This window comes from Limanda limanda, chromosome 2 (genome assembly GCF_963576545.1).
Source record: "Limanda limanda chromosome 2, fLimLim1.1, whole genome shotgun sequence".
Classification (NCBI taxonomy): domain Eukaryota; kingdom Metazoa; phylum Chordata; class Actinopteri; order Pleuronectiformes; family Pleuronectidae; genus Limanda; species Limanda limanda.
Window position 1 is genome coordinate 1052526 of NC_083637.1, and position 12200 is coordinate 1064725.

The 12200-nt window shown below is 41.0% G+C and overlaps 1 protein-coding gene across 2 annotated transcripts; it reads left to right on the plus strand.

Annotated features, from left to right (window-relative positions):
• The first annotated feature begins 700 nt into the window (after positions 1 to 700).
• Positions 701 to 3633, plus strand: LOC132995921 (uncharacterized). 2 transcript variants are annotated; one of them, XM_061066167.1, is made up of 2 exons: positions 701 to 789; positions 1484 to 3633. In XM_061066167.1, the coding sequence occupies exon 2, from the start codon at positions 1491 to 1493 to the stop codon at positions 2574 to 2576; it is 1086 nt and encodes a 361-aa protein (XP_060922150.1). In that variant the 5' UTR covers positions 701 to 789; positions 1484 to 1490; the 3' UTR covers positions 2577 to 3633. The 2 variants fall into 2 exon arrangements, with proteins under 2 accessions (XP_060922150.1, XP_060922158.1); XM_061066175.1 differs by having other exon boundaries at positions 702 to 789; positions 1479 to 3633.
• Positions 3634 to 12200: the final 8567 nt, after the last annotated feature.

The following is a 12200-nucleotide window of genomic DNA, read 5'->3' on the forward strand; positions in this document are numbered from 1 at the left end:
AAAAGCTTTGCTCAGAATCCACTCTGGTCTCTCTCTCTCTGTATGTGTGTGTGTGTGTGTGTGTGTGTGTGTGTGTGTGTGTGTGTGTGTGTGTGTGTGTGTGTGTGTGTTGAATATTGTCTGTTTAATCTGTTTTTAGATTTTTACTATGAAGGCCAACCAATGCAACCTAGTATTACTTGTTACGGGACGCACCTAACTAACTAACTAACTACATACAGGCATTTTATGTAATTGTAATATAATCCAATCCAATATAAAAACGAATGAGTTTTGGTTTGTTTTCTTCTGAGTTCTTTTGTTGTGCAATAATGCTTAAAAAGTGATACCATAGAATGGTGTGCCTTTAGGCATTCAATAAATGTGGTTATCAAAATAAAATATAAAACACTAAATATTTTAAATATTAATATTAATTCATAACTTTAATTGGTTAAAGTTCTCTTGGGCCACCCTTCAAAGGAAGGGAAAAGATAGACAATTTATTGATTAAGATCAGTCTCATTTAGATCTAGTTCAACTAGAAATGTCAACATTTACTGTTAAAGATTATATAATGAACAGTGAAGGTTTATAGAGTTCTTGACAGTGCACCATGATGACGACGATAAAGCAGATTCAGCTGAATGTGATCTGAGGTCACTTGGACTCAAACAGAAATACTGAACAGTGATTAACGAGATCGGTTCAACGTTCAAGGTTTCCCACAATGCATCAGTCCAACAACGTGCGTATATAGATATCAGAAATTCAGAAGCGGATAACAGACTTTGGAACGAGCAACAGAAGGTAACAGTTCTTCTATTTTCTCTAGAGATGAAAGAAATGTCCACGTCTGAGGGGACGCAGTCGATTTCATTCATAAACATATCAACAGATATATTTTATAATCATTGGTTCTATTATTACTCAATCTTTTTTATTCTGAATCAATTTTGTCAATAATTGTTATGACTGTCATTGTTGTCGTTATTATTCATATACTTGTATTGTCAGTGTGTCAGTAACTCTGTATTATTGTAGAATTATATGAGCACTACACAAATAAACATGACTTTAAATATATTCTTCAATTTTAATCCTTTTAATTTTAATTGTTTTGTTTGAGTCATTTACTGTTACAGTAATTTTCTAACAATATAATTTCTAAATTTATTTTATTGTTAGTTAGTTTATCATTATTATAATTATAATCTTCACTATCTCAGCATTCAGATGTAAACGTAAACAAGAAAGGTAATTTTAAATATCTGATTAAAATCTGTGTTCTTAATGTAATTTGTGAATCAAGTAATTTATAAAGATTTTTTCAACAAATATTGGAAATGAAATGAAATGTAAACATTAAAAAAAATGATTCCATAATTATTTACTGAATTCTAAAATGTACTGATTAACTTTATGATATTTGTAAATCCCTTGCTCCCTCCCTCTCTCTCTCTCTCCCTCCTCTCTCTCCCTCCCCCCCCCCTCTGCAGCACAGAACTGAAATGGAAGATCCGAGGAGACGTTCCACTCTGTCGTTCTCTTTCATCCTCTGCTTCTCACTGTGGCTCACGCCTGGAGAAACCTTTTGGGATGAATGCCTTGATGAATGTCCGGCGAATTATTTCACCTCCACGTACGGTGTGCCATGTTCTGACAGGTGTGAAAAGCGCGGTTATGACTACTACTGGTGCCATTCCCAAGAGGGCTGGGACTACTGCTCACCAGGAGAGAACATTGATTACAAAGGCAACGCCTGTCTCAATGACTGTGGCAAATATGGAGAAAGTTACTACTGGTGTAAGTTGTCGGGAGGATCCCGGAGCCAATGTGGTGTGGTGGAGCCGAGGGCAATGATTCATGACACCAGGTATCAGAGACAATGTGTTGACAGGTGTCAGTACTATGAGTCAGGGGAGTACTTCTGGTGCCATGCTGAAGATGGCTGGGAGTACTGCTCACCTCTACGAGACCACACCTACAAGAATGAGCGTTGTCGCTTCAATCACCAGTGTGGAAGCTATGGTAAGAGTTACACCTGGTGCTACACAACAAACAACAACGACTGGGATTACTGTGGAGTGATCGGTAATGGAGAGTGTGAGTTTTCCCAGACGTCCCGCGCCAAAGGACAACGCAATAATAAAGGAGTGATCTGTACCAGGGAAGACGACGACAACAGGATAGTGACCACTTTCAGAGAAGATTCTAGTGACATCGCTCAAACCAACAGAGATTTACGCAACGAAGCTGTACTCTTAATCAACCGATGGGACAACCACGTCTTGAGTGACCTCCCCAGGTCCAACTTGATAACGTCGGACACTCTTCGCATTGAAAACAAGGGACTGATCACCAGGAACAATCAGTGGTGTTACAACCTGCAAATCAAGATCATTGTACCAAGCGATCCTGGATGCAGCACCACTGTGGCAAATATCATAGTTCCTGTTGACACGTCAGCTGAATACGTGCGTTTGGCCTTCACCTGTAGTTTAGAGCGTCGGGTCAGTGTGGAGGTGGAAGTCAATGAAGCATCCATCTCCACAAACAACCAGAACAAGAAGTGTTGTAAACGACGTAAAAATTAACGACGCTCAAACGTGTGTAGCTGATGATTGTGACAGCGCACACGTGAACTGCCTCATGTCAGAGGCAGAATGAGTGAGTGAAGCTCTCAGTTAGCAAAAGTTCTGTCTTAATCGGTTTCAATCAGTCTTTATCAATAATCGCTAAATACCAGAGAATGATTTGTATTATTTGTCTTCTTAGTGCTTTCTGCGGATGAAGTGGTTCTGTTGGCTTCATCGGGACGGGACCTCTCGTGCTCACTGCAGCGGTTTGTGTAGTTCTACTGATTAACACAAGAGTTCTACATCTAAACAAATCAATGTCACATCTCTGCTTTAGTTTAACGACCCTTTTATTCTGCATGTTTTATTTTGAAACCCACATTTTGTCCTATTTCCGGTCACTTCCCTTCCTGAACGTCCTGTGTTTCCTGTGATAAACAGGTGATGTTCTCTCTGCCCTTCGATCGCTGCTCTGCAAGTTTTCTGGTTTCACGTTCTGACCAAATCGTCCAGTGTTCAGACAATTATCAGATGAAAAAATCACTTCAACCATTGTTGTGTCTGAAATCTTTAGTCTCTGAATTACAATGTGGAACCAGAACTAACCAGATGAAACTATGGAACAAACACACGAAGCTTCAGACGCTCAGTGAGAAAAACATCTTCAAAGAGTCTCTGACTGAAACGTTGATAATTTCCAAAGAGTTTTACACAGATTCGAGTGAGTGGAGGAGTCTTATAATGTGTTTCTTTTTGCTTTAGCGCTGATACTGAGTCTGATTAAATGAAACAATGCAGTAACTATAATGTGCCTCACAACTGATTTATAAACTACCTGTGTGCTTGTTGGATGATTTACAGCTGAATATCGAGCTCAGGCTGACGGGAAGAGTCGCTCATCAAATATTGAGTTTGTCCTCTGCTCTCTGATCAGACTCAGAAACGGGGTCAGCAGTGATGAACCAAAATCCACGACAACCTACTTATGTAATCTATATAATCAATTCTATGTAAAATGCAACACTGATTTTCATGTTGTTCTCTTTTTTCTTATTAAAGCTTTGCTCAGAATCCACTCTGATCTCTGTGTGTGTGTGTGTGTGTGTGTGTGTGTGTGTTGAATATTGTCTTTATAATCTGTAAGATTTTTACTATGTAGGTGTTGTGCAATAATGGTTAAGGGAAAGATAGCCAATTTATTGATTAAGATCAGTCTCATTTAGATCTAGCTCAATTAGGAATCACAATATTTAATATTAAAGATTATTTAATGAACAGTGAAGGTTTATAGAGTTCTTGACAGTGTAGAGGTTGGCAAAATTCACTTATGCAACATTAATGAAGGAACATTTTTAAAAGAAAACATTTATTTTGAACATTATAAAGTATAAAAACACAAATTACTAAACAAAACGTACTAGCTAAACCAAGATGTGCATGTGAGTGTGTGTGTGTGTGAGGAGAGAAGGGTGGCAGTCTGCCTCATCTGTGTGTCGGTGGAGAAGAGAGATGGAGCACCCTTCCGCCCTCAGAGGGATTGGAGAAAGAGAGAGAATTGGGGGAGACATTGGTCTTATATACGCCCGGCTTTTCACACCTCTTGGCATCCTGGGAGAACAATGAGACCTGTTGCCCCCTGGGAGACTGAGTTTCTTGGCCTTCCAAGAACAAAGAAAACATGTTGCACCCTGGAAGACTGAGTTCACTCCAGAACATGCGGCATGCTTGTTTCAAGTTTTGACCACACATGTAGGCCGAAAGGAGGCCTGTGGTTTGCACAAAGACATTACCCAACAGCGATAACAAGATAGTCTCACCATCTCTTCCTGGTTTTTATAAGAGTGTTTAACCCTAACCCTAACCCCAACAATGGTCTATTTATTGCTGCCTCCAGTTTGGCCTAAAAAATATTAAAGTAGGTCTGAGCGTGTTGTTTTAAAGTTTGTGGCCTGTTCACCGCTGCTTACAGCTTCAGTTGAGGAGGATTCAGGTTTGGTGGGAACAGCCACTGAAGGCGTTTCTAACTCTCTGTTAAATGAAGAAATTCACAGTTTGTACCAAACACATGTTACTTCTTTGTTTTAGGTTTAATCTAGCACCATCGGGCTCAGCAAGCATGTAAGTGGAAAGAGGAAGGAAGGTGGGTGTGTTTAGCAGTTTAAATTTATCTTTCTCTTCCAGAATCTGTCTTTCTTCTCAGACTCTTCTGTGTTGGAGGTCGACGTGTCTGTGATGTGACTGAGTTTCATCTTGTGCACATTATTTATCTGTGGATGTTTTTCTTGTTTGAAGTCACAGACGAGAGCAGCAGCTACTATGAGTGTAACTGCAGCAGCCAGTGGATTTGTTGTCCTTCTTCTCACTGTGACAGGTACTGTACGTCTACATTCATGTTTCACTCTGTTTTACACTCAGACTTCTGATTCACCTGAAGTGAGTTTGAGAAAGAAAGTAAAAATATAAATGAACCATTCATTCATTTTCAGATCACCACCTGTAAAGTGATGCAGAAAGAAAATATATGAAGGATTTATCATCAGTATTATTTTGTATCTTTGTTTAGAAGTTTCTATTGTCTAGAGCTCAAAATATTACAGGCTGAAACATATTATTATTATTATTATTATTATTATTATTATTATTATTATTATTATTATTATTATTATTATTATTATTATTATTATTATTATTATTATTATTATTATTATTATTATGACTGAGGTCCTGTCCTCTCGATGCAGGAATTGTCATCAGTGTGTAGTCATTAGTTGAAATGCTATGTGTTGGGCAAGATCCAGGACGCGGGCCTAAGTTGTAACAAATAGTCGTAAAACGAGGCCTGCGCGCAATCCTGAGACCAGCTCTAGAGTTTCTTTAAAGGAGTTTAGTTGAAAGGACTCGTTGCTGCTTTAACTTGAAAGACCGAAACAGGAAGTCGCTCGCGAGGCGAGCTCAGACACTTCACTCCACAGACTGTTTCTTTCTCCACACGATCTACAAACGGCTTCCACAGCTTTTCCCTGCAGAAGCGCGACGGACCTCGCGGAGGAGTATGAGCAAATTCACTCCGTTCCTGTAAGACGACGTTCATCCCGTCTACGGCAGCACGAGAGACCACGTGATCCACTGGCCCACGGCACCTTCCGCGCAGACGCGCACGCACACCGCGAGGGTTGTACAGTAAGAGGCTATTTTGTCTTGGCAGACACTAGTTTTAATACTTAGCGTATTGTTTCATATTTGAGTGTATTCGTTTTGTGTGAGACCGCCGAGTCTATTGTTTAGCCACGGCGATCCGGCTACTTCCGGTTCATTTCCGGGTTCTTAGTGTTTGAGCGCCGTGAGAAACGTCCCCGGCTGCACTGTGACCGTCTGAACCGCTTTACAGAGACTTTACTGGTCAAACGTCAGCACACAACGCTGCTTGGGTGCTGAGTGGTTAAGTCACTGTAAACTTGTTTCTGACGGTGTTTTAAGAGCTTTGTTCTCTCCTTGCATGTTCTCTCTCCTCTCTCTTTCTCCTCCTAAACCTACGTATACACACGTTCCGATCTGTATTCATACAGTTCATGTCACATAGTTAAATCTATATTTAGAGGGCCTGAACGCATCTTGCCACCATTGTGAAGCCAAAGCTAAGCTAGAACAAAGAATCCTTTGTTCTGCCTCCTCCTTTGTGTCCCACACGTGGTCCGGCAGCCATAGGAGATTATTCATGTCCAGACCCGCCCTTCATTCTGGCTCTAATTTCCAAAGCGGCTCCACCATTTTGTTTTGTAGTCACCACCATTTTAAGAGTTTTTCGGTGAATTATTATCGTCCTCCATCTTGGACGTGACCAGACCCTGTCACCTCAGGGTCTGGTCACCTCAGGGGGAGTGTCGTGACTGCGTCATCGACACTCCCCCTTTCTCTCTCTCTCTCTCACACACACACACACACACACACACACACACACACTTTGAGAGACACATACACAGACAGACACACACACACACAGACACACATAGATGGCTACATGTATGTTCTAAACATAGACTGTATATATAAATGGACAAAGCGTCCGTGACGTCACCCATTGGTTTCTGCAGAGGGAGAATGAGGCTACTAGGAGGCGTTCCTCCGGCGCCATCTTGCAAGGACTGACTCCTCCTCGTTCCTCGCTGACCAATCAATGGTACCGGTACCTGGGAATAACTAATAACACAACTAAATAAAAGACTAAACTTCACTTACCACAGAAACGGGAGCGAAGACACCTCTAGTTGCTCCATCAGGAGAACCAGCAGCTCTTCAAACCGTGTTACTCATCCGATGTGTGGGTGGAAGCCTGTCCACGGTCTCAGGCTGTGTTCACTAACAGTTAGCCTGTTAGCTCCAGTGGAGCCGAGCAGACACCAGGCTAGGAGTGACAGTCTGTCGAGCTTACTTTGACATCACGTGAATTTCAAACCTCTATATCGCTTAAACGAGGGAGTTAGAATTAAATTCACCCCCCTCAGAGTTGTCTTGAAGGAAGAACCTCGCAATTGAGACTAAAACCAAATTTTGAACCATGCTGTAAACAGGTTTAATTCTGCTCTAAAGTCGGGCTTTTTAACATGGGAGTCAATGGGACTTTCAATCTTCTGCAGCCAGGCGTAGCGGCTTCCCATGGAACTGCAGCTTTTTTATACTTCCGGGTAAGCCTCACGGCTCGTCTCAGGATCTTGCCCCTTGGTTCTAAATCGTGATGTGTGCTTCTACTGGTGTTATCTCTGAAATGTTGGAGTTTGTTAAAATGATGAATCATTAAATAACATTAACTTTTTTTCACACACACACACACACAGAGAGACACTTTGACACAGACACACACACACACACAGAGACAGACTGAATAGACCACAGGTATTACAGGTATTGTCTAAGTTGTGATGTGCTGCTGCTTTTGTTATCTTTGAAATATTGGAGTTTGTTAAAATGATGAATCATTGAATAACATTAACATTATTTCCCCTTTTTAATAAATACTTTTGTAATTAAAGTATCAGTATTCTGTGATTATTTGTGCATATGTATGTGAATACAGCTGGATTATGATAGCTTGTGCTGGAACTCAAAACCCTTCATTGTTTATTAAATAATCATTAATATTAACTATTGAGATTATTAATTTAACAATTATCAGATGAGACTGATATTTATAGTTTGATTCGTTGGTCCCTGGAACAAGGGTGGTGCCCCACTACGATAAGTAATAATTACAGATTGTAACATTCTTAATTGATCATTTTATTGTTTTCATTAATTATTTCACTATTCTTAATGGATAACCTTATAATTTCTAATTAATTATTTTACTATTCCTAAGTGATAGCCTTATCAATTTTGATTATTTTTAATAAATATTTTTTTATTATTTTAATAATCATATTTCATGATTATTAATAATTAACCAACGTCAAGCCTACTACTATTGCACAACATATGGAATGCTGCTCATGGAAATGTGTTTCTTTTCTACAGAAAGTAAAAAGTAAACTAAGTGTTCTCTGGTGTGGTTATGAATCTGATTCTCTGTGTTACCGTGGTACAGTGTGAGAATGGCTGGAATGTGAGTTACACATCTACTGAGATCTGTGCCGTCAGAGGATCAACAGTGGACATTAACTGTACCTACACATACCCATCCACAGTTAATAACCATGATACTACAGTTCAGGAAACTTTCTGGTTCATTCAAGAGAGTAATGGGATTCACGTTGATCTAAGGACTGATCCGGAGTATTCAGGTCGTGTGGAGAATCTCTGTGGAAACAACACGTGCACTCTGAGAATCTCTAACGTGACAGAGAGCGACTCAGCTGTGTACAAGTTCAGGTTCACAACAAACCAACCTACTGGGAGTTTAACTGGTTCAGCTGGAGTCACTCTGTCTGTCACAGGTAACATTTACATCTGAACATTCATTCATTTATTTCCTACATCTTGTTTGGTTCACTTGAGTGTGCCTGTGCACTTTTATATGCATGTGTGTGTTGTCAGTTTGGACTAAAATGAATTCCTTATTCTCACACACAGATTTGCATGTGCAGCTGTGCACATCAGAGAAGTATCGTTCTTATTACGAGGCAGAGCTCAGGTGTCAGAGCAGTTGTCGTCTTCCTGATCCTCTGAACTACGTCTGGTACAAGAATCAACAGAAGGAGAAGGAAGGAGCATCTTATATGGATGATTTTGATTCTACAGACAGAGTTTCCTGTGCTGTTGAAGGACTCGAGGATTTCCGCTCTCCGTCAATGTGTGAGTTTAATCTACAGTATTTCACTAACAGCACCATCTGCTGGAGTATTTGAGATAATGCATTGTACCATAACTTCATGTGTCTTTAAATACTTTTTTCTGCATGGAAACATTGAACTCTTGGGATACTTCTGTCATTACTGACAAACTAGTGTAGTACTAGTACTAGTATTCTGCTTGTGTAAATATAGATAGAAGACACAACCGCTCCCCAGAAGTGAAGCCAAAGCATTGTGATCGCCCCCTGGTGGCTGGCTGCAGTAATAGAACATACATCCTGTCTCCTCCATGTTAGTTGGAAAGACATGGACCAATCTAAAAACTCAAATACATTTTTCTTAAAGATGTTTTCTGTCATTTTAGGTCATTCTCATCACACTCTATTGTTCATGTTTCTCATGAGTTCGGTTTAAATTTTTTATTTGATGAAATGAAAATTAGATTAAACTTCATGATTGACAGCTGAGGCGGACTCAGGATTGGTCGAGCTCATGTATGGGCGGGACCTTGATGCTGTGGCTCCACCAGATCACTACTGTGCAGACTGTGGTTCCAAATGTGAAAGATGGAAGAGTTGGTATCCAGGATATTTTGGCTTCATTTCTGGAGAGTGGGAGGAAGTGGAGACGTGTCGTCCATCTTTGGTCGACTCTGCATAAAAGACACAGATCATTTCCTCCATATTGGCCAGTTTGCTCCATTATAAGAGCAACTTATACAAGGTCCCTCATGTTCCTCACCTCCAACAGTGTGTTTCTCCCTCACTCTGAAGTCTAAAGGGAACTTCCCTGTGTTTTATCTGAACTGAAAGTTTCCTCATCTTAGCATCGTCATCATCTTAAAATGAAAACCTGCCGACTGGTGATTCACCAGAGAAAATACATGGAGTTAGTTTTATAAATGTATAAGTTTATCTTCTGATTCTCTGATGTGCTCTGTGTTACAGTGGTAATGAGTCATGTCTGGAGTGTGAGTTACACTTCTATTGAGATCTGTGGCGTCAGAGGATCAACAGTGGACATTACCTCTACCTACACATACCCATCCAGGATGAATAACCTTTATACTAAAGTCCGGGAAACTTTCTGGTTCATTAAAGAGAGGAATGGGATTCACGTTGATCTAAGGACTGATCCGGAGTATTCAGGTCGTGTGGAGAATCTCTGTGGAAACAACAAGTGCACTCTGAGAATCTCTAACCTGAGAGAGAGCGACTCAGCTGTGTACAAGTTCAGGTTCATAACAAACCATGGAAGGAGTGTAACTGGTTCAGCTGGAGTCACTCTGTCTGTCACAGGTAACATTTACATTAGAGTCAGTTTGAAATGTTAGTGTGTTTGTTGAAATAAAACCACATGTTTGTTCACAGACCCTCAGCTCCAGGTTCATGTGAGGAGATCAACAGCCAATCCATCTTCTACCTGGACAGAGCTGACCTGTCACAGCAGGTGTCAGCTCCCTGATCATCTTTCCTACGTTTGGTACAATAACAATAAACCTGTTGGACAAAGAAAATACTTTCACCTCCGACACGTTGATGCTGAAGACAGCTATCACTGTGCTATAGAAGGACATGAGCGTTTACCTTCTCCTACAGTGTGTGAGTTTACGCCTCCTCATGAAGCTACAATAATGTGGAAATAATTCAAATTTACTAATAATACAGACAGTGTTTTGATTGTATTCTCCTCCTGTGTGTTAATATAAACTATTCTTCAGATGCTCCAAAGCCTCCCTCTGTGTCAGTGAGTCCCTCTGGTGAGATCATGGAGGGCAGCTCGGTGACCTGCAGCAGTGATGCTAACCCAGCAGCTCACTACACCTGGTACAAGGAGAACCGAGCTCTGCTTCAAGGACCAGAGGGCGTTTATCGTCTCTCCTCCATCAGCTCTGGGGACAGCGGGGTCTACTCCTGCAGGTCTGAGAATCCGTACGGACTCAGATCCACGTCTCTACACTTAGACGTCCAGTGTGAGTAGAAAACATCCACATGACCATGAAACCCAGCACTGTCTCACAATCTTACAGAAGGTCCCTGGGTCCGCCCCCTTATCTGGATTCACACCAAACTTTCCTGAGTTCTTCCCTGACCCGTTCCTCATCCTACCTCCAAGTTTCATGCTAATCGACTCAGTGGTTTTTGTGTAATTTTGCTTAAAATCAACAACCAACAAACACACGAACTGGGGTGAAAACATCTGTCGTTGCACAGCTACACTATATGACGTCATTTTCTAAACTCATAGCGACGACATTCCCATCATATGATCAAAGATTATTTTTCAATGTCTATAAGCTTTAGGTCGACTCTATAATCCTATTAGAGGCAGGAATACAGCAGAAAGGCAGTTTTAAGGACTCATGATGTAAATCTCTAACTTCTCTGTGACATTACTTATAAGTCATCTATCATTATATGATGGGGAATAATGTTCTGATCAGTATATGATTTAGTTTCTCTGCTATTTGTGGAAATATCTTGAAAATGTGTCTTTTCCGTCAAATATTTGCTCATCTTGACCTCTGACCTTTGAACGATCAGCTGCAAAACTTATTATTCACTATAATATTCAGTAAGTTTGGTTCATATGTTGAGTTATTTTTTACATTCACACACACGGGCTGAAAACAAAACCCTCAGTACCTGCTTCTGTCTGTGCTGGCGCCCCGGGTTAATAATGATCATCTATGTTTAAGAAGCACTTATCAACACCAGTGGTTAATGAATATTTCTGAGTTGATTTCATGATCTTGCATGTTTTACACCAGACGCTCCAAAGCCTCCCTCTGTGTCAGCGAGTCCCTCTGGTGAGATCATGGAGGGCAGCTCGGTGACTCTGACCTGCAGCAGTGATGCTAACCCAGCAGCTAACTACACCTGGTCCAAGGAGGACGAGGACTCACCAACAGCATCAGAACAAAACTTCACCATCACTGATATCACAGCTGAACATGGTGGAAAGTATCAGTGTGAGGCCCAGAACACACACGGACGTAGTAACACCACCTTCCATCTGACTGTTGGAGCAGGTGAGTTTAGCACTCTGACTTTTACAGCCTACACCCCCCCCCTCTCCTTTTCATTGCACCAGAACCTTAAACCATCAATACCCAGGATTTCCAGATGTGTCACAGCTGTATATCAAGCCCATCATATTGCACATGAACAATACTGACCAACAGCATCACCTGGTGAACTGAGTCCTCAGTCTAACCACACTGCTCATGTCTCCTGTCTGTTGTCCAGGGAAGTCAGTGATAATCATGAATATCATCAGGCTGACTCTGGTGGTCGTGCTGGTTCCAGTGCTGGTCTGGACTCTGTGGACGAGGTAAATCAAATCCATCAGTTCACCC